This window comes from Notolabrus celidotus, chromosome 5 (genome assembly GCF_009762535.1).
Source record: "Notolabrus celidotus isolate fNotCel1 chromosome 5, fNotCel1.pri, whole genome shotgun sequence".
Classification (NCBI taxonomy): domain Eukaryota; kingdom Metazoa; phylum Chordata; class Actinopteri; order Labriformes; family Labridae; genus Notolabrus; species Notolabrus celidotus.
The window spans coordinates 21,643,859-21,669,244 of NC_048276.1; the positions used below are offsets into that span (position 1 = coordinate 21,643,859).

Below are 25,386 nucleotides of genomic sequence, written 5' to 3' on the forward strand. Positions count from 1 at the left end.
TCTGAGACAAGCCACCCAGACAGCTGCTTCACCAATCGGTTTGCATAACCAAAGAATTTCTGCACAAACTGTCCGAAACCGTCTCAGGGAAGCTCATCTGCATGCTCGTTGTCCTCATCAGGGTCTCGACCTGACTGCAGTTTGTCGTTGTAACCGACTTGAATGGGCAAATGCTCACATTCGATGGTGCATTTGAATCCTGGATTTCACTGTACAGGGCAGATGGCAGACAGTGTGTATGGCGTTGTGTGGGTGAGCGGTTTGCTGATGTCAACGTTGTGGATCGAGTGGTTCATGGTGGCGGTGGGTTATGGTATGGGCAAGTGTATATTATGGACAACGAACCAAGCGGCAACCTCCGGTCTAAAAATATGAGTCCAATGCAGAAGTGTTAAAAGCTGCAGTTCATCGAGGATCCGCTTGAGGCTGGCTCCGGAAGTACCGGAAGTCACATACACATGGATGGGAAAAAGCCGATCTTTACAGCAGAAATAAACATGTTTACAGCCTGGTACAAAAGACGAGTGTAGTCTGAATAGCTCATTTCTCGATGTGCTCTCACTGTGAAGGGGGTGATTTTTTTTCTAACGCAGCAATTTCGAAGATATTGAGATTACTAGTCTTCCAATGAGAGGCACAGCTGCCTGTGGGAACACTGTAGCTGTTGGCTAGGAGGCTCAAACTCTGCCTCTTTACATCACACTGGCTTGACAGAAGCAATATGGCTCCCGCTGACGATTGGCTTCAAAACAGTGCTTCAGAAACAGATGGGTGATGTCACGGATACCACGTCCATATTTTATACAGTCTATACAACGAACACAGGTCCATTTTATTGATGGCATTTTGAATGCACAGGGATACTGTTACGAGATCCTGAGGCCCCTTGCTGTGCCATTCATCCACGACCATCACCTCATGTTGCAGCATGATAATGCACAGCCCTATGTTGCTGGGATCTGTACATAATTCCTGGAAGCTGAAAACATCTCAGTTCTTGCATGGCCAGCATTCACCGGACATGTCACCCATTGAGCATGTTTGGGATGCTCTGGATCGGCGTATATGACAGCCTGTTCCAGTTCCTGCCAATATCCAGCAACTTTGCACAGCCATTGAAGAGGAGTGGACCAACATTCCACAGGCCACAATCAACAACCTGATCAACTCTATGCGAAAGATATGGATTGCACTGTGTGAGGCAAATGGTGGTCACACCAGAGACTGACTGGTTTTCTGAAACCTTGTTTAGGTGTTTTGTCAAACCTTTTATATAAAAGTAGTCTTAACATTTGACTGGTGTTGCAAGGTGATGAATTTGGGAAACAATACTCCCAAATATGTTAAAATAAAAGTAATGATCCTGTTTTAAAAATGAAGGAAATAGAATGTACAGATATTTGTGAAAAAAATAGCAGGTAAAAGCAACAAGTTTTCATTTTTTTTTTTATGGTTGTTTTGTATTACTATTATATTAGTTTCCATCCCTTGACAATATAATCTGACATGAATGATTTGAAACAGGACAAAACTTGTAATTGCAGCTATACAACAGGACTTCTTGAAAGATGAGAAACTTGGGAAGAATACAGCACACTCAGATATTTGGCAAGTATTGGCAGTGTGGCACACAAGCAGAAGAACAGAAAAGAACCTCTGACAGAGCCAAAGACGTGAATTTGAAGCAGATGTCAGTGTTTTGTTGTGTTCCAGTGGCGGTTGCCTGAGATTGCTGGGCAAACATTTTGATCCATGGGTAGTCTTTCATTCTGAAGTCCTCCCCCCTGCTGGGCCAGTCAATATGAACATGAAGCCTCCGGCCTTAGCTCTGTGGTATTCTGTAGCGCAGAAATCAAACAGAGAACACATGGAACCCTGAAAACTATTACTGTTTGACTAAAGTCTGGAAACTTTGTTAAAGCACTGGTCCAAATTCAGCTCTTTATCAGCGCCAATGTTACTACTGATGGTTTCAAGCTGCAAAATAAAACTGTCCCAAGTTAAAACCTTAGACACTACAGTGCATGTTGAGCTAAGTTTAGCCAACTTAATCATGCAGGAGCCATCTTTCATCTGAGTGTAAGTTTAGCAACAATTCTAGCTGTCATCCTGTGATGATTTGGTGTTATCCAGCATGTTAGCAGGCTGTTCACTACTTCAATTCAACAAATCAAACACATAAATATATTAACAAGCAGATATGAGGAACCTGCAACAACAGCAAGACTCTTCAAAGTGGCATATAGTATGATTTTTAAGTTTTTCAACAAAAGATGTGCCAATTTGAGCTGGCTGCTCTATCCTGGACATTCTAAGTCTTCTCTCTATACCTGTTTGCCGTTTTCAAGAGGTCAGGTCAGCCTGTGAGTGTCAGAAGGAAGCTGGACTGTCTCAAAGCATGACTGTTCAGCTAGTATTGTGGGAGGTGGAGGATGTCAGATGGTTGGTCCGTGGCTCTCAGCCTGCTATCGTGCTCCACCACTTAGCATGCTAATTAATCCCAACCAAAGGCCTGCGTCAGTCACCCCACGCTCCACCGGGGACGCTCCCACTGGGCTCATCCTGCTTTAATTGAGCACGTTTTTCAGAAGCCCGCTGTCCCTGGGATTACATTAGATCCCTCTAATTCACCCAGCCTGCCACCAGCGTGGGCAAAGCGAGCGAGGGAAGGAGGGAGGGAGGGAGGGAGGGAGGGAGGGAAGGAGCGGGATGAGATGAAGAGCTGGGAAATGTATAAATAAACCAAACAAACAAACAAAAAGCCAGACTGAGTGTTTATTAACACCCCTGGGATGAAAACGGAGGTGAGTGCAGGAAATCATTAGCGCAGGAGAGTCAAACTAGGCTCGTTTGATCTCACTGATGGAGGAGCAAATGTAATTTAGCGCACTGCGAGTAATTTGTTTTAGCAGTTAGCATGGGTTCCTTTTAATTTCATTTTGCCTGGCATCAGTCTTTCAAATTAAATATTTTTATTTTGTACAAAGCGGATCTTTGTGCGCCTCCAGGCTCAAAGACCAGCCCTCCACAACAACTAATGTTTATTCATCTCTGCTTGTTTGCATGTGTGCTAGACAGAATCTTGACAGGAGCGTGCGGCGTCGGCTTTTATTTGACTACTTTCTGTATAATGAGGCAACTCAGATGTACGCTGCGACAGCTAGCAAATCATAGTAGCAGGATAACAAAGTGTTTTTGTCACCACAGCTCTAATTATTTGGAAGACGGTGCTGAAGCAGCTGCATCTGTTTTTGGTGTCTCACCTTATGTCCTCGCTCTGCTGAGAGATGTTGACTGTGCATTCTGCTTGTGAAATCAAGATGCTGTTTTCAAACCAAGCTAACTTAACAGTTCCCAACTAATGACATCCAGCTTTCACTAAAAATATCATATGCAAGCTAAATAACCTGTCAGAGGGAATTTAAGAGAAGCTTTACGGCTGGCTTCAGGGTGTGGTTTCTCAGATGTTCTCTCACGTAACTGATTTAAAGATATTTCTCTCATGTTTAATGAAAGAAACATGCACTCAGAGGTCAACCAGACAAGTTTATCTCGGCCTGTCAGGGTGCTGACACTTAATTGCTGCAACACGCAACATAGACAGGGCCTTACCCCGCATCAGGACATACTAGTCTGAGCTAATGTGTGTTGGCCAGAGAGAGAGAGGAGTCTTATCAGCAGGAGATGCTGGGGACATGGTTACTCTGAAGCTCCTTATCAGGCACGTTTTCTCTCTGTGTGGAGTCTGAGCACCTGTGCTTGCAGGCTGCAGAGATGTGATGTGTTGTCCTCATCTAGAAACACTAGCAGAGGCACGAAAAAGGTGGATCATTCTCAGGATGCGCAGCAAAGTGTGGAAACATGAGCAGCCATTTTGGATGCACTGGAAGCCTTAACAGAGACTCTTATTTTGAAGGCACATTAGGAGTGAATATTGACTGTATATATAAAGAGACAATCATGTCAATGAAGAGTTCAATGACTCTAGTGTAAGTTTGTAAAATGTTCTGTCATTGTTCCACGCTCTCCTAACTAGGTGCACACAGTGATGCAGCATTTGTGAACAGAGCTGTTAATTATAAGACTACACAGTCTTTTTTTTAAGCATAAGATAAATCACACATGGATATGAATCAACATGATAAGAGCAAACTATACAGCAAAAACTCGAGACAAAGCAAGTGTTTTGTCTTATTTCTTGTGAAAAAATGTCTAATTACAGATTGATGAGATTTATATCTGGACTTTTTAAGAGAATGTGGCTTAAATTATGTCAAACACTAGATATTTTTTTTAGAATCAAAACTTTAACACTTGCTTAGTTTGAAGTTTTGGCTGTGTATAATGACTTAAACCATGTTTGAGAAAAAATATTAGATGCATTTTTTTTCCCCTGGTTTGACCCATGCTCCGTCTGTTTACATGGAGGAGGCAGGCTTATACTGCAGCCAGACTGGCCTATACTGCAGCCAGTCAGTAGGGGCTGTTTTTGGCTTCAGTCTGTAGGAGATAACATGTCGGCAATCTTTTAAAAGTGTCTATGTCCTAAAAACCTCAGTTTAAACAAAGGATGACTTTAAGGCGATATTTATGTTTCTCTGTGGTGAAAAAAGTGTGCCTCGATTACGATTTTATTTATTTAGGTAAAGTCATTTTTGTATTTGGGAAACTGCGGTCTTCAGGTACGTTTGAGTTTTTTTTCCCCAGATGTCAAACTTCTCCAAAGTGTCGCGTTCCGAGCTGCCACTCCAGCCTGATAAACAACATGTGCTCTAATGTGAGGGAACTCTGAGTATCTCAGCTGTGTCCCTGGCAGAGCCTGCAGGGGTTGTTAGCACTGACAGCACCGGTCTTTATGCATGAGACTTCCAGGCAGATTGTTGGCAGAACGGGGCACTTTCCCTCAGAAGGGCGTCAGCTGGCTGCAAGCCTCACAGTCTTCCCTTCCTCCACCTCCTCCTCTTCCTCCACCTCCTCACCTTACTCTCCTCCCCATCATGGCAGACCCAGAGAAGGAGCTTTATGGAGCCCTATAATGATACGAGGTGAATGTGCAGCACCGGGGTGATTGTTAACGGCGGCAGCTGTGCAGATAGCCTGGATGATGGAAAATCAGTGGGACCTCATTTTGGTTTGCCAGTATGAATATTAATGGCTCGTTTCCAGGCCATGGCTAATGATGAGGAAAATTCCCTAATAAAAACTTGATGTGATGGGCAACGACCCGCGGGGTCACTGGAGACAGTCAAAGTTAATAGTGTGCCATCAGGTGTGAGGAGTTAAGTGATTAGAGGCATGGAACCTAATCCTGATGTTTTTCTCCCCCCTCAGCCATGAGTCAGAACGGAGGGAGGGCGGGAGGTGGGGGGAGTGGGAGGTGAAGGGAGAGGATGAGGTTTATATCTCTTGACAGCAGAGGGTTGCTGCCTGTTGTTCAGCATACATCAAACACATGCAAGCTGTGAGTGTTACAAAGACACGACAGACAGATTATTTTCTATTTGACAGTTACAATCTAGTAGTATAATCACATTTAGCAGTGGGTTGATCTCATCTGAAAATCATGTATACTCATGACCTTTAAGGATATCATGCAAAAAGACTTTCTGGTAAAAGATAAAAAATAAGACGCGTCTCTATCTTTTGTAAATATATTTTTTGACTATTTATGAAATCTGTTTGTATTTACTGTAAATTAAAAAACCTATTCGTGTTTGAGGAAAGTCAATCACTGTTGACTTTCCTGAACTAATCAAAGTGAAGAGTATAAATGTAAAGTCATTTATGTAGAAGTGATACTAGAGATGGATCCCTTCTTCGTTTTTGATCAATAAGGTTGAACATTCATGAAGAACCATCCCAGGAATAAATCATTAGTGTAACATCTGATGGTGTGTAAGCTACCAGTGACCCTGATGGGTTAGATGTCAGTTTCAACACATCAGCTATTCTGAGCACATGTATTTTGAATGCGTTTTTATTCTGCAGAAACTCTTCTGTTTCTTTCTTCTAGGTGACTTGTATTTTGCGTGTTAAGGAGAGATCAAATTCTGCAATGAAATGAGCCCTTAACAGCATGAACAATCAAGAATATAATTCTGAGATAGCTTTCAATGCTGCGTTTCTAAGATGCTGATTTATATTTTTTTTACTGGTGGTTGCTCAACATCAAACATGAATAGCTTAGCGATGACAAGTGATAATCAGTACCACCAAATCAATGCCAAATGCTCACGTGAGTAAAACACGATGACCAAATCCACAATGTAATACCAACGTGCCAGATAATAATGAGTCAAGTAAACCATGATGCACTTTTCAGCATCTGCTATACTCCTTTATGAATGATCAATACCAAGCTTCTGATAAGACAGATATGATTATAAATACGAGTTTAATGAAGGACAAACACTGGCAGAGTTAAAGCTATAGCCACCTAAACTGTATCAGTGAAAAAGGTTCTAACATAAATCACAGACCAAATATTACTATCCACGAATATAGCGCCAATTCTGCCTTTATGTATTTGACAGCTTTTGAAGCTTGGTGCAGCAGACACATTTTCTTCTTTACATCAGAATATATTTCAGTCTTTTCTTTTGGTTCGTTTTATTCAAAGAGGTTAGCATCTGCACAAAACTCACCCATAATAACACTTACAGGAATTTCTGCTCCTTAATGAAATTCATACTTTATTTTTTATATGTGTGATGTTATGAGGATGATTATGCAAAAACATGTTGGGCCTTCAAATTATGGTTTAGACTAATTTCAAGAGAGGCATGATAACTGTACAAACAATGCAGTCTGATGTATTTATTAACCTGAATGTCCTTCCATTAATCGTTGATTAATCCAGCATCTGCTTCCTGTCTCAGTCCCTGCTCTGCTTATAGAAACAGCGCTCAGAGTTGGGGTGAGGCAAGGTGTGTGTTTGTGGGTGTTTGTGTATACGCCCACACTTGAATTCTGCAGCTGTATCTTATGTTTTTTCATTCCTATCAGATAACCAGTAAACACTTCCCGCCCCCAGGCGCCTATAGCCCTGAGAAAAAAAAGTTGAGATGCTTCTAGAAGGAGAGATACTAAACTCGGTGCTTGTGTAACAAATAGATTTTTGAGAAAGCAAAGTGCTGCACCTCAAAGTTCCTTCCATCCTACCTTGGTCCTTGTCAGGTGTGTGTGTGTGTTTGTGTTTGTGTTTGTGTTTGTGTGTGAGTGTGTGTTGGGTGGGTGGATGGGACTGATCAACAGAGAGGTTTACCCTGCGGCAACATCTGTTTCTGCCAAGCATCACTTCAGTAGTGTGCTGCCACATCTCTGGTGGAAATGTCCTACCTTCCTCCACACTCGAAAAACACAAAGCAACACACACTCACGCGCACACAAACACATTCACACAGACACACACAGAAACACACACACACAACTTTAATGCCTCCTGAACATATCTTTATAAACCAGGCATCCAGAAGTGTGTGAATGCGTGTGGTACTACATTTGGGAAAGTGCTCCTTGACACGTATTTCCTCAAATTATTGGTGCTTTTAAAGTGTAAATCATTTGAGATTTCACAATAAGAAAAATAACTGTGTTAAGAACATCTCTCCTATAACTCCTTTTGTAAGTTTTGGCACAGTCCAGTCAAATAAAAAATAAAAAGGACACACTCCAGAGTATTGAAACCAGACTATAAGGTTCTTATTATTTTATAGAAGGCTCAATTTTTCAGCCCTTCTCTACCATCATCCCGCTTTAGCTCTCCTGTCCCAGTGACTGGAATCCAGAGTTTGTGGTCAAATTGAATATCTTCTGGATAAAGTTGAACATTTGAAGGGAAATTGCATTCAGATGTTGGCCTGCTGGGTTTGGCTGGTGCTTCAGATGCGGATCAGACCAGGTTATATTAGGCCAGACAGAAGTCTGGTACTCCCTGACGAAACATTCTTGGCTGCAGAAAGAAGCGTTTGCCTTACGTGACTAAAGACTGTCTCAAACACTCAGGCTAAGCTGTTTTCTCCTCTGTGTGATTGTTTAAGGTCTTCTCTTTCCTACCGTTCTGTTTTATGACAGTTGGACATCAAGCAGATGCTGGGGAAATTAGATGTTCGATGTCAACGCTGCAGAACTCTGCTTATTTTAAGGAACTGTCGCAGTCAGACATGTCATCTTGAATATCCTTCCACTTGCTGAACTGTAGCGTGTATTTACTAAACTTGTTTTTAAGGATACATTTTTTCTGAAATATGTGTCTGCTGGGCTTTATCTGAAGTAAAGTTATCCCAGTTAGAGGTAGAGTTTATTTGAGGTTCAGTTGACTGTGAAGTCATTTGAGTACAGTCTACTGCTAGGCATGTGTGTATGTTTTGTCATGTTTATTCCTTTCTATTAAGAGTGTGAAGCAGTGATTGAAACTGACTAAAGATCTGGCTTTAAAAACAGATCATCTGTCCAAGGGTCATGGCATCATAAGTCTGTGACAGAGCTGTGTGAAGCCAATGCTTGAGTCAAGTCACCAAACCTTGAGTCCAAATGGAGTCTTGTGTCCCCGGTGTTCAAGTCTGAGCACTGATTAACTGAGTTCAAGTGCTGGTTTAGTCCAGTGTACACTGAACACTGAATGTTTTTAGGGCCTCGTACAACAAAAATAACAAAAACAATTGACAATATTTTGTTGGGATCACTTTACGACACTAGATATGATATTTCCCTCCAGCAGCGCCCCTGTCTATAAATGAATCCGAGTCCTCCTCTCCATCTTCTGAGTCCAAATGCTCAATACTCACGTCCAAGTCCAAGTCCAAGTCCAAGTCAGGTTTGTCAGTGCTTGAGTAAGTTGAGTTCTGAAATCAGAGTTAGAAAGTTAGAGTTCATTATTGAGTTCTACGACACTGACTTGTGCATAGCTTCATTGTTGATGTTATTGCACCCTCATATATCTGGATCTCATGTCAGTAAGTTGTGTACCATGCCAACAGATCCTCACTTCCATCATGTCAGATATAGCTGCCTGGTCAGAGAACCAATGCTTGATAACATGATGAGTGTCGTTGTTGTGCTGTTGTGCCATCCATGTTTTTTATACAGTTTATATGAGAATTAAACCCCAGTCTCTTGGATATATTTTACGTACTTATTCACCCATCCATTGTCACCAAATGCCACTGACAAATTTAGTGTCAGGCTCTTTGTCATATCTACAACTCCTAATGCTATGTCACTAGACTTTAATGCCAAATGAAAACAATACTCTGAAGGACAGCAATCAGGGACCTGTACTACAGGGCAGAGTTTGTAGTTAGTGAGGTATCTTCAGGGTTGACTTTTGGTTTTCAGTTCTAAGAAGGAGGGTAAGTCTACACAATAACGATAACTGAATACCTGAGTTTGCTAAACAGGATATTCTTATGGCAGACCTGTTCATGTTCTTGGTTGGTTAATGGGTGCAAAGCCTGCCTTCTTCATGTGCAAGCACTCAGGGCAATGCTGGGTTGACTTATCAAGATGATAACCAGCTTTGTATGCTCAATAAGTGTTTCATTCATTAACATATTTACTAAAAAGATAAATGTTTGATGTAGCTAAGTCAGTTACTCTGACTGTACTTCTGTGTTGTAATTTGTGCGCATATTGGGCCTACTACCTCAGCTTTGTGTGCCAGAGCAGGTGCTGTGTAGCAAACCCTGAGCTCATCAGTTTCCTCCTGCCCACCTCTATTTGTTGTTCCTCAATTCACAGTGGCGGACTGGCAGACTGTGTAATGTTGGGGTGAGAAAGAGAGAGGGATACAGGAGGTGTGAGAGGGGGATTTGAGAATAAGAATGGCACAGATCCTCATTTTACCATCCCGGTCTTCCTCCCTTCACCGTGAATAATGTAGCACAGCTCCTACCCAGCGGTGGGCCAGGCATGCCGCCATATCAAGCTGAGGTGGAGAGTGATGCGTCCAGCTTGGCGAGTCTAGACTCTGCCACATTCAAGCCCCACGAACCCCCCTCCATGCCCAACCTGCAGAGAGGAGCATTGGGCTCCAAGATGGCAATCAAGGCTTGATTTGCCAACACATTTCCAATGATTAAAATGTAATTAGCACAAGCGAGCACCTCCTCCCCAGCTAATTTCCACGCACGCTGTGACAGGCAGGCGGTCGGCGGCACCCAGGCCCCAGCAGCAGATGGAGAAGGCTGCAGCGGGAGGGGAGAAAACCATTTTGCCATGCGACTGTTTGCATCAGAAAACCATCAGGACGTGCAGCTATATCAGGAAGGAGCTGTTAGGAGGAGGAGCGAATGAGGAGCCCTTGACGACAGCACGTCAAATTGGCACCGTCAGAGCTGACCCTGGCAATGGCTGCCATCCTTCATGCTGTCTCTCCAGCTCCCAGGCATGCAGGCAGGTTGGCTTCCTCTCCCAGCTTTAACCCCTTCAGCCATCCTGCAGGACAGGCTGGCTCTGGCTGATAAACAGACACCATCCTGTGTGCAGCGGGGCGCTTTAATGAAGCCCATATCAGACATAATTAATTCTAAGGTCATGGATAGCAACCATCAGAACTGGAGGCTAATGTCACTCATGGGGGTGACAATACGATCCCATCACAGATCCAAACTTAAGACGGTGGCTTAAGAAAAAAACGCCTCCAATAATTCTAATAAGCCTTTTAAATACAGACTGTTGTCTTTAGAAATATTGTTTACACATGTCATTATTTTCTGGATTGAATAAACATCTGTTCGTATTTTTACAGATTTGCGCAAGGTTATGTTGGAACACGGCATGCTTGCCTTGCACGCATCCCTGTGTGATGTGGTTACCTCTTTGGTGCAGACATTTTTCTGCGGTAAGCTCTGGCAGGGGACTCTGGAGAGCCCTGTTTCTTCTGCAGACGATAACATAGCCGCATCGTTTAGCATTCAGCCCATGGCTCCTCGTGTTCCCCTCGTATTGGGCCAGTATTACTCTCAGCTGGAGAGGATTTAGGACAAGAATAATTTACTCCTTATTCCAGACCAATGTAAACAAAGGGCTCGGTGCTTGGACCGAGCGCAGGGAAATTTGTAAGAGCACTCAGCCAAAAGAGAGGCCCGGCTGAGAGCAGAGGGGCAATCAGAAGTGCTCCGGATACAAGCCAACATCAACAGCTCTTAGAGCTGACGCTAATGTTTGACATTCCTGTGTTACTTAAACTTAACACCAGGGTCTAGCTGTACAGTATAATAGCAGCCCTGTGTAAATAGCAGAGGGCCTGGGTAGAGTATCAGTTTTCTTTGTAAGCCCCCTTCCAGAACTAATGGTTTCCTTATTGGACATGACTGTAGCTTTAAATAAGACTGCACCAGCCTCTCACAGAGCTCTCTGGTGTCAATAGCACCATTGTTGTTGTGTTTTCTTTCTGCAGTGTTCTTTTTAAACCTCATACATGTCTTTTTTTATCAGATTGGTCTTAACTGCTTTTGACATTAAGGTTAGCCGTAGCTCTGCAGATTTACGCATACTCTCCTGTCAGAAGCAATAACTGAATTTCTGAGCTCATGCTTACCCTCAAAAATGACACCATACCTCGGTTAATAATGACAAGTTTTACCAATAATTCAGTACGCTTTCATCTGCCAAGTACAAAGCTGAGCCGTTTGAGCTTTCCCTCCTAGATTCTGATGTAAAAATCAGTGAGTAAAAAGTACAAGGAGGACAGAATCCTTCAGTAGATATGCATGGGTTTTTCTCCACCATCTCAGGTTGCTTTATGCATGAGGTGACGCATTAGTTTACTATGATCACTTATCAGTGAGTGACAGCTCAGCCTTGTTTGTATGCCCGATGTGTTTTTTATCTTTTACAGATACGATTTGTTACTTTTTTGCTCTGTACTCGAGCAGTGAGTTCGCAGGAGCTTCGTAGTCTGCTCCATAAGGACGACCAAATTGGCTGCCCTCTCCTGTCAGGCCTGATCTCAGGATTTTTTACTTTGCTCATTATAAAGGTATTTCCATTTTATTAAGTTTTCCTTTTTTTCCACCCTTTGTCGCTCTGGGAAATTTGCATACCTCTATTCCTTGGCTGAAAAAAAAAAATAATGACAGCAATTCTTTTCCCTTTCTCTTCCCCCACTAGCTGTGTGAGTGCTTCGTTTAGTGGCACCTGCGAAAGCGACAGGCGCGGGGATGAGAAGTGAAAGAGAGCAGTTGATTAAATCATCATCAAGTCGCAGCACAGAAAGTCAATTCTGCTCGCCGTCTACAATGATATCCTTTTATCTTAAAGTAATGAGCTATGGCACTTTTGCATCGGGTAATACGATGAGTTCCATTAGCATGTTCCATTTGCTTCACAAGCAAGGGCAAGTCATTCCAGCCGGCTTCTATCTCGGCAATCAAAGCAATTGGCTGCACAGCCGGAGAACAGGGGGAAGGAGGGAGAGAGGGGAAAAAGGGAACAGGAGAAAGAGAGGCTGTGTTTTTATGGATCATAACACAGAGGAAAAACTCAAATGATGTCCATTATTTGAGCCCCTTTGCATGCCTGTATTCTCAGTATGTATATTGTAGCACAGGCAGAGAAGCAGCTAATGAGTGCTCGGGCACATTACTGCTGTCACAATAAGAGAGGCCTGAATACATGGAGGCAGTTTAGACAACTAATACTGCTCATCAGATGATGTCTGCTGCCGCGTTAGCCAGTTCTATTTGAGGCAGCAAAACAACATGCACGACAGTCGGTCTGCTATAACACATCAGCTATACATCATCCTTGTTATTACACAGCTACAGGAACCAATGATTCGACACAACATATTTCATTATTAAAAAAGGTTTTCTGTTCACAACTCTGCTACAATCCCACTGTTGAAAAAGTTCATTACATGTCATGTTGCAAGCTGCATCCAACATTGAACTATGCAGCCATCTTAAAGGAGGCCTATTCATAATTCACATTAAACTGAACATTTCCATTGGTGGTAAAGTGATACAAGGTGAAAAGGGCTACACAAATAACTATAAGACGTAACTGTCAGAGTGTGTTGACATTTTATTTTCCATTAAGCTTCCTTTTAAAGCTGACAAAGCCCATACAGAGTTATTCATCATGTTTCCTTGATGTATTTCTTCAGTTTGGTTGCTGAGCTTCTTTAGTTTTTTCTCCTTCCCTTTAGTTTTCTTTTCTTTTCTCTGCTTTTTGGCCTCAGTCTCAACACTTACACAGATAATGTCCTGAGATCAGGTTGAATTAGTACGACACAAGTACTGTGTTATATAGTAGAAGAAAGAAATTTGAGAAATCAAAAATTATTTTCATGTCTCTCTTCTTTATCTTGTGTAAATATTGCGTTGCTTTAATATTTTAAATCAGCTTAGTTCTTAATTGTGTAAAACGGGGAGTAAAGATAAACTGATACCACTGTTTTATTCAGCTATAGCAATCAGTTAGGTATTTGTATCCAGGACAATATGGAGGATCGTCTCTGTGTAACGTCAGAGTCAGAGTAGAGGGCGGCCAGCTACAATATTTCTCTGTTGAAGAAGTGTGGATGGCTCTTTTATGTGTTTTTATTTTTGCATTGCATTTTTATTGTTATCAGAATTTTCCTAAATGGACAGCAAAATGTCTAATTTCTCATTTTGTTCTGTGAAAAAAAAAAAACCCAGATACAATGTAACTCTTTAAAAAAGATAAAGGGTCTGTTCTTTAAGTCTTGGGTGTGCTATACAAAAATAACAGACTCTAGTAGGCTATAACTGACCAGTCATGATTGAGTTCTCAGTTGAGGCTTGTTTTCTGTTTACAAACTTGCATCATTTTGAAATAACAAAGACATTCATGTCTAATCAGAATCTACACTCGTTTTTTCTTCCTCTCATTTATTCCTCCAGCTGACACTCCATAGGTCTGCTGGCTCTCTGCAAACTGTATTAAATTGGGGGAGGAATGTTGTGGGTGTTGGAGAAAAGAGAGTGAGAGAGAAATGGAGAGTAGGGAAACGTCTGAGGAGTGTTTGCCCAGTGCGTTTATTGCCTCTGCATAATTTATGAGCTGCTGGAGCTGACCATCATGGCAGTGTGCCGCAGGCAGCCCCTGGGGCCGTGTGGGACAGGCCTGTAAATTGGATGCTATGCTCCTGCTGAGCTCGCAAGCCTCCCCCCTTTTTCTTTTTTACCATCCAGCCTCAGAAACAGAGCAGCCATGAGCCCGGCCAGCTACCTCTGAGCTCTGCAGGCCCCAGATCAGCAGAAAACAAGAGATGGCGGCAAGAAAAAGGGAGAGGGAGAAAAAAAACAGCAAGGCCTTCTGTCGCTCACTCCCTGTGCTGTCAATCATTTCACCCCCCCTCCTTCACTCCCTCCCTGCTTTAATCGACACCCACCAACCCCTCCCCGCACACACGCTCTGTGCCAACCTCTGCCCATATTCCCCCCCAGTGCCTTCTTCATTACCGACTCCAGTGCTTCTCTGCACCTCAGCCATATGCACCACGTCGAGGGCCGCCAGTCACCCAGCATCACACTAATTAGTTGATAAAGAATTAAGTGGACCTTGAAATTGAAATTGGAAAGAAAAAATGAAATCTAACCACTTTTTTCCTCCCTCCATTACAAAGTTCCCCTTCCTCGTGTCATTCCTCCGTTTCCAGCCTCAAGCAGGAGCAGACATTGTGGAATTATAATTCTAGTGGCGGCTCGTGTGTCGAGGTTCCAGCTCCGTCTGAGTTTCACATAGGTTTCAATGTTAACAAGAGCACTGCTGCTCAGAAAACTCGGCTTTGGTTAACATTTGTGTGCTTGAGTCAGCTAATGAAGTGATCTGATGATATTCACACCATGTATAAGGAGATGTGATGTGTTCATCATTTAAGAGCTGACGAGATATGCCATTTGTAAAGGTCTATCGTAGTATGGCACTCACATGGTTATAAAACATGGTTGAGGTCATCAGTCCTGACTGTCAGTTTTTCTTTTCTTTTCTTTCAGGGAGACACCGAGAGTGACCAAGACGATAAGGTAAGTCTGCCTTTTCATGTCATTTCTCACACACAACACTAAATGTACTGAAAGCCACTTCAGGCGTCCTTTATCGGCATCACTGAGATCAAATATTAGACTTTCTTTAAGGCTGAGAATTTAATGTAATTAGAATTAAACATCCTGTTAATAACTATGTGAAAGCCTTAATTAACTGCGCATTAATTATAAATGACTTAATGATGTGCAAAATCTAAATCCAACTGTTCTGGTTTTTTAGGGTTTAGATGATATTTAAATGAGAGTGCTGTGACAGACAGGGCTGAGGGTGCAGGCGGAAATTTGCTCATAGGATAGCACCAACTAGCATTGCAAGAGTATCATCTATCTTTCTGTCTGATCTATTTGTCAAACTATCCATCTCTTTATCTGCTTGTTGGTTTTTGAGAGGCACCATTTTGCAGACAGGAATTTGCATCCCCATGAAAGGGTGTTCATTCTCTGTTCTAAATACCTCTATCAGAGCCTCCTGCTCATATAATCTATACCAATATCCTGTCGTACTGTTTAACACTGTCCTTATTTGTTTAATTTATTTTATTTTATCTTTTGCTTATCTATTTTTTTTAGTTAACAAAATTGCAGTTTGTCAAAATATAAATTCAAAATTTCCAATCATACAATTGGTATGGTGCAAAAAAAAAAAAAAACTACGGATGAAAAGGAAAACCTTCACAAAAAGTGTTTGTATCAAGGTTTGGTCTGAAGGTGACACTGGACATTGAAATCATTGAACTTCTAAACTAAAGAGGTTACTTCTAGTCATGACCAGAGGTGGGTAGAGTAAACCGAAACAGTACTCAAGTAAAAGTACTGTTACTTTCTAATGATGTTACTCAAGTAGAAGTAAGAGTACTCATAGAAATAAGTACTTGAGTAAGAGTAAATAAGTACCTAAAAAAAAACTACTCAAGTAGTGAGTAACTTGTGAGTAGTATCATACATAAAATTGTACTGTATTGGAAATGCTAATAACAATGTGAAGTGCACACTGCCTTTAATAAAGTGACATAAATAGGAAAATGCCAAAATGAATGCTGTTAGGCATGGTTTACTTTCAAACATTAAAGAAAGAGAAGCTGCAATGTGCTCAAATTAATGTACCCGCTTTCATTTTTTAAAACAAGCTAGAACTTCAAACTGTCTGAGATGTCATCAGAACTCCAGAACATCAATACTCCAACATTACAATAAAAAATATATCTATGCCTTCCAAACTTTCTTTTTTAACCTTTAACTTATTTTCAGTACATCTTACTTAAAAACATAACTTGAAAGTACTAAAACAACTTGGAAGTGTTTAAAAAGGCCATGAACTCAGTCCTGAAGAATCTCTCTGAGGTGACTGTTGAGCTTCAGAAGCAGCTGTTTTTATTAGCATGCTACCTTACTGCTCTTATAAGTTACTTTAGATTACTTTCCAACATTTCTAACATGCTTTTAAGATTTAATGTTAACCAGTATGATCCATAGCTTACCTAACTGATAACTAACTATAACATGTTTTTAAGATTTAAAGGTGACATATCACGCTTTTTTCATCAATATATATTGGTCTAAGAGGTCCCCAAAACATGTCTTTAAAGTTTATGCTCAAAAAAACACTTTGAAATCAGATTTTGGTCTGCCTGAAAATCCCTCTTCTTCAGTCCTCCTCAGAACACTCTGTTTTCCCTCTGACCACGCCCCCTCAGGAAGTGGATGTGCCCTCGGCTCTCCAGCACGTTGATCTAATGTTTACATGTTGACTGAATATACACGGCTGCTCAGAGATCACATTACTTCATCTGATCCAGAATCTGATCCTGACGGAGAGGCGCCTGTAGCAGGACCTTTCTGAAGGATTGGTCATAGATTTAGTGTTTCTTGTTGTTTTATTTATCAGTATGTCGACGTGTGTCTTGGTACACAGCTACAAACATATAGCTATGTGGCTATGCTAACTAGCGCTAGCACTTATCCATGATAAATAAAAATCATCCACAAGATCTTCAAATCTGCAGGCCTGGGGAGTAAAACCGACCTCTACCAGAAAGGCAGCGGGACCTTTCTGAAGGATTAGTCGCATATTTAGTGTTTCTTGTGTGTCTTGGTACACAGCTACAGCTATGAAGATGTAGCTATGTGGCTATGCTAATTAGCGCTAGCACTTATTCATGACAAATAAAAATCATCCACTAGATCTTCAAATCTGCAGACGTGGGGAGTAAAACCGACCTCTGCCAGAAAGGCAGCGGGACCTTTTCTGAAGGATTGGTCACAGATTCTGTGTTTCTTGTTGTTTTATTTGTCAGTATGTTGACGTGTGTCTTGGTACACAGCTACAGCTACGCTATGTAGCTATGCTAACTAGCGCTAGCACTTATCAATGATAAATACAAATCAACCACTAGATCTTCAAATCTGCAGACGTGGGGAGTAAAACCGACCTTTGTGTTTATTAAGACAGCCTACAACTAGCATGCCTCCCTCCTAAGCTCCTTGTTAGCACACATTTGTGCAGGTAATGAAAAACGGAGGAGGGATTCAGTATTATTTTATACAGTCTATGGGCTGAACAAGCTCCGAGCTCTGACTCCGTGACAGACCGGATATTGTTGTTACGTAACAAAAACATGGAAGTCTGAAACGGCTCGTTTTACACACATTTACAGAAAGGTGTAGAAATCAGAACAGGGGCAGAATGGATTTTTTTCATTCTCGGGGGGTTTGTAGACATGCCAGGGAAACATAATTCAGGTAGAGAACCATTTAAAAGTCGATTTTGCATGATATGTCACCTTTAATATTAACTAGTATGATCCTTAGCTTACCTAACTGATAACTCACCATGACATGTTTTTTAAGATTTAATTGTTCTATAAGCTCAAGATTTCCACCGTATAGACAAAGTAAGCAGCGCATAATGTGACTGTTTCTCCTCGTCATTTAGAAGTTATGAGAGAGTCCAGATGTTGGGTACAGGGTAAACATGTTCCTCCAAAGGGGACGCAGGTATTACGCAGCCTCTCTCCCCAGCTGTAGGTGGAGGCGGGGGCGGAGCTACTTCTCCGTTCATTCAGTGTTGAGGCTATTTATAGCTCTGGATCAGAAGGAGCTGCGTGAGAGATCAGCTGAGTATAAAACAATATAAAATGAAGAAAAAAAGGAACGGTAAAAGTAGCGACTGGACAGCCCAATGTAACGAAGTGAAAGTACATATTTTTTAACACAAATGTACTTGAGTAGGAGTAAAAAGTACTCTGCAAAAGAAATACTCTCAGAAGTACAATTTTTTGAAAAAAACTACTCAAGTACATGTAACGGAGTAAATGTAACTCGTTACTACCCACCTCTGATCATGACAATAATCTGCACCAAAAATACACCCTTCTTAGAAAGTTAAAAGTCTGGTTAGCCTAGAAGACTACACTGCGAAAATCCAAATTTAACAAGTTTTGGGGTCTCATTTATGGTAAAATAGAATAACTCATTAAACTTATTAGAAGACAAAAGATAAACAACTTGTTTCAAGGTAATACAAGCAACAACTTAGCATTGAATTGCCTGTAATGAGTAAATAATCTGCCAACGGTCTAAGCAGAATGTACTTGTGAAGTGTTTTGAAATAACAGTAATTTCTTAAATTAACAATAATTTTTTAGACAAAAGACAAAAATGCTTGGTTATTTGAGTTTTTGCCATGTAGTTCATGTAGTCTCATGAGCATAGAAGTAACTATTTTCCCCTCAGTGAGAAAATATGTATGACTAAGTCATGACGCAAAGACAGAAGTAATGGGTTTGCATAGGGTAGGAGGTTTTATTGTTGGTGATATGCTTTGACTGGGCACATCATCGATCACCACAGTCTGTTTGTACTGTAAACTGTTCAAAAAAATGGACAGCACAACAGCTCCCCAAAAGTGACGCCAAAACATTTAGTGCTCCTTCTGCTGACTGGTTACAATATAGATCCTATAGCCCACCTTCTCTATGTTAACAGATGAGATATGCCAAATATTTTCAAGAGAAGTTCAGTTCTATTTGGTTATTTGATATTAAAAAACAAGGGATGTGACATGAGGATTGACAGCTCTGTTAACAAATGTGGCGTCTGAAGTATTCATCACCTTATCAACAGAGAAGAGGAGGAACAGTGAGAAAACATGCACTAACACGAGTAATTCAACTTTCCATGACCTTGAGTGTCTGCTTCAATCTAACGCAAGACTTTTTTCTTCTGAAAATTACCGACTGTAAGAGGGATCTTTGACATTTTTATCAATAAGTTGTTTGTGTGTTTTTGGTTTATGGAGAAGGGGTGACTTAAATTCCTTGGTTCCACCAACCAGAGTGAGAGGAGACAGGGGCATGGTGTCAAATATGTAAATACAGTTAGTGGTTGTTACCTGTTAGTCATTTCAATTATGTGGAAATAAGGCCCAAGCTGAAAATGAAGGAGCTACCCTTTAAGTGTGAATCAGGTCAGTTATTGTCACTAATGAGATAGCTCAACAGGATACTAGTCAGCAACACAGATCAATAAAAACTAATGGAAAAACAACTATTTCACATCCTGGCATGCTGTAAGTCTGCATTGTTTTTGGTTTACCAAAGCACAGTAGTAATACTCTTATGAAGACTGCCACATTTGGTCTCAGCAAAGTTTTATGGTTGCAATATAAAAGTATATATTGGTCCTTAAAAGTTTAAATTGAGATTTCTTTACATTATTAAGCAGAGCTCTATAAGTAATGCTCAGGTATTCACAGTTTTAGCGTATCTCATATATTTTAAGAACAGCCATATTTCTCAGTGAGTTCTAAGTAGAGATCTGGATCCACTCAAATGATTAAGTAATGCCATTTGCTTGTAGTGTTTAGACTGTGCAGCAAATTGAGTCATTACTCAGTGTTGTCGATTTAAATTGCTCCTGTCTCGGTGGCAATTCCTTTTTGTTTCAGGAGGAGAGAGAGCGCACGGTAAGCTGTAATCCCCCCGGTGACGGTATTAATTCACCCTGGCTCACGTTACGCTCCTGATGAACAGCACCAACTACACCTTCCTGTCATTGATTAATTGTGTGTTAAAGTAACAGAGGAGTGAATTAGTAAATAGGAGACCCCTATGGCAGGGGCTGACTCATGTGTTTCATCCTCAATGTGAGGGGGTAATTGCAGCTCCCACTCAACACTTTCACCCCCTTCCCGGTCCACGTCACCTCTGTCACTATCTGCCGCTGCCAGGCACCGGGCACACAACGCCCACTGCCGCTGTTGTCATTTGCATTCTGTGGACGACGCGGTCTACTTTACAACACGGCAGCAGAGGAGGACGCCGGAGAGCAGAGTCGTTTTAATGGGTCAAATGTATTCAGATGAGGACAAACGTGGCTTATTTAGTTTCCCTTCAAAAGCAGGAAATGGAAAAAGCGTTCCCAGGAGAAATCATGTTCTGCCTGGTGTAGAAGGCCTCTGCCGTGTCGGCGGGAGCTGCCAGACTCTGATAAGAGACAGCTATTCGCATCTCAGTGTACGTGTGCACACAAGCCTGGTGGTGTGTCGGTGTGTGAGTGTGTGTGTCTGCATGTTTTTGGAATCTGTCAGGTATTTGCTCATTATAAAGTGACCTGTAGGATGGGCCCCCTCCAACACGATCTGTTAATGGCATGGTGGGAGACAGGTGAGAGGCAGACTCAGTGTAGCCACATAACACTGGTGTAGTAGCTCTGTATGAATAATCATTAGCTTCTCTGCTAGGAGCCATGATATTAAACATGCAAGTTTTTTTTTCAGCATGTTAGAGCTAATTTGCTAATTGTCACCTGAACACTAGTATCTGGTTCAATAAAGTGATCATTTTTCTAGGTTTTCATCAGGATATTTGGAGTTTATCATTTCTTGGAAGAAAGAAAATCATAAGTCACCCTGCCGTCATGGGTGTATAAAAAAGATTACGCTCAATTAAATGATTTAAAATGTTTTTTTGATCAATTTTCATTATATTAACTTATATATTCCTTGCTGAGAGGACCTATGATACTTGCAGTTATGAGTCATCTTTGTGTTTGTATTTGACTATTCAGAGAATCGGGTCTACACTTAACTAATCCAGTATTTTTGTCATATGAGTAGTACAAATAAATATCATTAGACTTAATGTAAGCCACATTCAATTGACAGATCCAGATATAAATCTTACTTCAAAATATTACAAGCCAAACTAAGACATGTATTGTTTGTAATGGGGAAAAAAAAAATATGCCAATGGGGTAAGTAAAAATGAGTCATACTCTTTCTTGAATTGAGACATTATTCTTATTTTAAGAAGCTTATCAAGTAAATTTATTTTATCCCACTGGCAGATTTTTTTTACTCATTAAAAGCAATGCATGTCTTCTTTTTAGCTTAAACTATTTTAAAATGAGACATTTTCATAGTGTATTGGCTTATGTTAACATGAATCAACACCTTGGAGTCCCTTCCTTGGTTTCTAATTTTACAGAAAACACGTGCAAAATATTTATAGAATCAGATAACCCTCTTCTTGCAACTTCATCTGAACTTTAAGGGACTTTTTTATGTGAGAAATACAGCAGAAGAACTTCAGTTTGCATGGAGGTAGGCAAGTCTGGGGAATGCAAGCGAAATATGAAATCGACAACCGGAAATTTCCAAAGCACTCGTGCAAACCCATACATAGATTTTTCCTCACTGATTGTGCAGGGAGAGAGCGTTGAGGAGACAAACACACCAGATTATTTCAGTATAATGGTATTGTGCTACTGTTCTGCAGTCTGCACCATTCTTGTGGACTAACTAGTTAGCTTTAACATGTAGAAAACTGCTCATACACAATGAGTTAGACCTTAAATGTTGAAAGGTGGGCTAACAGGCAGACCAACATTAGCTTTAATTGAGTGTCTTAATACTCAATTAATGCTAATATTTTCATTGATTTAGACATTTTCAACATGTCTAAATCCTTACAAGTGTATTAAACCAAACAGCGTCCTCCTGTAATGAAAAATGAAGCCAATGTGAAACTGCGAAATACTGCAGTTCCTCAAGTGTACATTTGAGGCTAGATTCAAAAGTCAAGGAATCCCCGTCTCAATCCAACATCTATTCTGATTCTTTAAGGCTAAGAGTTGTGCACAATTATGCATAATGAGGGGCGTTGCTTATTTGACTGACCGGTGGCCATCTCATAGCTGTCAAACAGGTGAATAGGCGGGCCTCAGCTCCGCCTCTTTATTGGTTTCGGACTTATCTGGAAGTTAGTAAGAGTTGGCATTTCCAACCTTTAAGCTTCAAAGTGCCTCTTCAAACATCAGAGGGTGATGACACTGAGACTATGTAGTTTTAAGGCTTATTTATACTTCTTCGTCACCCCTACACAGCAGTGGCTGACGCGGACATGAGCACTACATACGTGTGCGTCGTTGTCTCTGTGATGCGCAGCAATTCTCCACCAAAACACTTGAGGGCAGTGCGGTCTCTCTGATAGTCGGTTGCCGGCCCCGCTACGATCTCTATTTACTTTTCTTCAGCAATTCAAAGCGTGTTATGTTAATCTACAGCTGATACATGTTGCTGTTTATCATACAGCTATGATTACAGGGAAGAATAGAGAGGAGGAGATGAAATAAACGGCCACTGTGCAGCCGATTGTTCGGGATCCCGGAAGTGCTGTTAATGCGGGAAATACAATGCCGCCAAGCGGACCAATCACAGAGCTTGCGATCCGCCTCGATTCTACGGGTAGTTACATTTTGGAGGAGTTGCATGTCAGCTACGTGCGTAGGCCTCTGCGTAGGTACAGGAGCTATGCGGATCCCCGGAGTAGGATACGCTGTTGATTCAATGCAGTATAAGTATAAATCAGCCTTTATACAGTCTATGACTAAAGCACCACAAACAGTAGTTATGTATTTCTGCCTCATTTCATTGTTGTGTTGCCAGTGTGAAATGGATGATTTGCCTTTTTTGTTTTTGGCACAGGTGGCCTTTTACAAATCATATGGTCACTAAAGTGGCAGTGTCATGCAAGAGAAAATGCCTTCTAAAAGGGCCCAAAACCTGCTCTCAAAGCTGTAACTCATCATGTGGCATGGCCCACCTTCCATGCCTGAAACACAGTCAGCAAGCCAAATGCTCTGTCTCACTCATCCTCTCTGTCCTTTTGGTGGTTCTACAAAGGATCAAGTGGTCATTTTTATTGGGTCCAGGCTGGAGCGGTCTGTTCATTTGGAGCAGCTTGTTCCCAGTTATGATGCTCGGCTTTACTGGCATGAAAGCACCCTGAAAGAGCTCCACAGACTCAGGTGTCTTTCATGTGCATCTGCCAAAGCCCCAATAACATTACCTTGTTTCACGGTGTAGTTACCACCAACAGGTTTTCACCATCTGAGACCTTTTAGGGGGGCTGTGAAACACCTCCTTAGCCTCAACATGTGTCTGATCCACAGCTATGATACCCTCAGTGAACCCTTCAGGGAAAGGAATAATATGTGCTATAGATTATTTCGATGAATGGTAATGTGCCTTTTTCCTTTTGTTTTTATTTTGAAATGTATGCGTTGAAACTTTCACTCAGTACTTTTTTTTTCTTATGAAGAATCTAACAGCGGTAAATTTCTGCACCTTGTCTTAGCCGTCTTTGATACTTGTCAAGAGTGCTCAGGCACTTTGTCTGTCTGGATTGCTAATGCTAAAGTGATTTTTGCTGATAAGTGGCACCTTGAAACTGCCAGTCAAACATTGCAGTATGAATATCTGCAAGTGCTCAAGTGCTTTCTCCAGCATAACTGTTCATCAGCCGTGTTACTCAGGCAGTTTTGTGGAGACAATGACTCCTCGCTGTAATCTAAAGGACTTTATCACTCTGTAGCTTTTTTATGTCTCCTTCCTTCGCCTCTGGGCTTTTCTTTATAGAACCACACCTTTCCTAAGTGTTATTTACTCGCTCTATCAGCAGGCACAAGCTGTAAATGCCATTTTGAAAATGCTTTGCGTCTTATTAATGGCCATGCAACGGAGTGCTGTAATTTGCTGTGCTGGGCTCTTATTGGATGCGAGGGATCTAAGTGGGTGCTTTAGAGTAGCGGAGAGAACCTGTTTGTCCTTGACATAAAATAAGATCTGAACTGGTAATATATTTGCTGTTTCTCTTCTTTTATTGTTTTGCTGTGTTTGCCCTCAGGCAATTACAGCGGAAGAGTCGAGTTTCTCAATCATTCGGCAGCACTGTACATAAAACCATTTTATATCCTCCTCCTCCTCCCCCCTGAATCCTCCCCCTTCCACCGCAGTGGGGAGGATGAGTAATAAAAAGGAGAGAGCAACTTGTCAGCGTTAAAAGATTATGTGTTTTGCCCCCTCCAAAGGAAGAGAGTAGTGTTTACAGGCTTGAGTGGGTGCTCGCTAGGCCGAGGCTGAGGCTGATTGCACTAGAGTACCCTGTCAGCCAGTGATTTGTCATATACTTTATCATCCTTGTCACTCTGCAGAGCGTTGTCATAGGTAACGTTCCCGCCCGCCCCCTCCCCGTCTGTGCTTTGTACCCAGTCGGTGTAGGAAATTTGTATTTACTTTGGGGGAGTGTAATTTGTTCCTCATGGATAATATGACCCTTAGCGGAGCCGGATCACGGGTTAGTTGAAGTGATATTTTCCGGTAATGGTAGTCGTACATCATGGCTGTCAGGCCGGGTTAGGAGGCGAGCACATTACAGCTCCATTTTAGCACTGCAGGCATCTGGGATTATTTTCCATAACCAAGTATGACATGACCGCTCTGCGGAGTGCATTAAATTTTTACTAGCTTTTTTTCCTCCCCCGGCAACTTCTGTGGCTTTTCCCCTGGTCTGGGTCTCGGGGCTGCCACATTGATGGATACCCCCAGAGTCCCAGTAGCCCTGGCCAAGGTTAGCAGGTGTCACAGACCTACACAGCTACCCTCCATCCAATAACTGGCAAATCCCTGCGCCCTGTGAGGCGCATGCACACAGGCCTGCTGCAGCCACTGTTGAGCCCCTGCTCAACCAGCACACACCTAGAGAGACAAAGAAAAGGAACAAGCAAATTCCCCTTTCACAAGTCATTAAACAAGAGTCTATAAATATGAGGAATAAAGAAAGGACAAACCCTGACTTTGTGTTCATTAATGGGAATTTATGGCAACATAGAGGCAGAACAGGCCTCTGTATAGTCTCTAAATTCTTTGTGACACTTTGAAGGGCATTGTCTTGCTTATACCAGGGACCTAACGTTATTAATAAGCTATAATTAATAATAAGTCAGTGCCATCCCATAGGGTTTCAATGTGATGGAAACATGGTGCACCACTTAAGTAAATAGACTAGCTTTTACAATAAGATATAATTTCTAG

At 41.6% G+C, this 25,386-nt stretch overlaps 1 protein-coding gene across 2 annotated transcripts in view; it reads left to right on the top strand.

The window, feature by feature from the left end:
- auts2a (activator of transcription and developmental regulator AUTS2 a) overlaps positions 1 to 25,386 on the top strand; it is a 436,353-nt gene that overhangs the window by 284,814 nt on the left and 126,153 nt on the right. For both annotated transcript variants that reach the window (XM_034684294.1, XM_034684295.1), the window contains exon 6: positions 14,964 to 14,993. In XM_034684294.1, the coding sequence (XP_034540185.1) occupies positions 14,964 to 14,993 (30 nt within the window). The remainder of the gene's footprint in view (positions 1 to 14,963; positions 14,994 to 25,386) is intronic.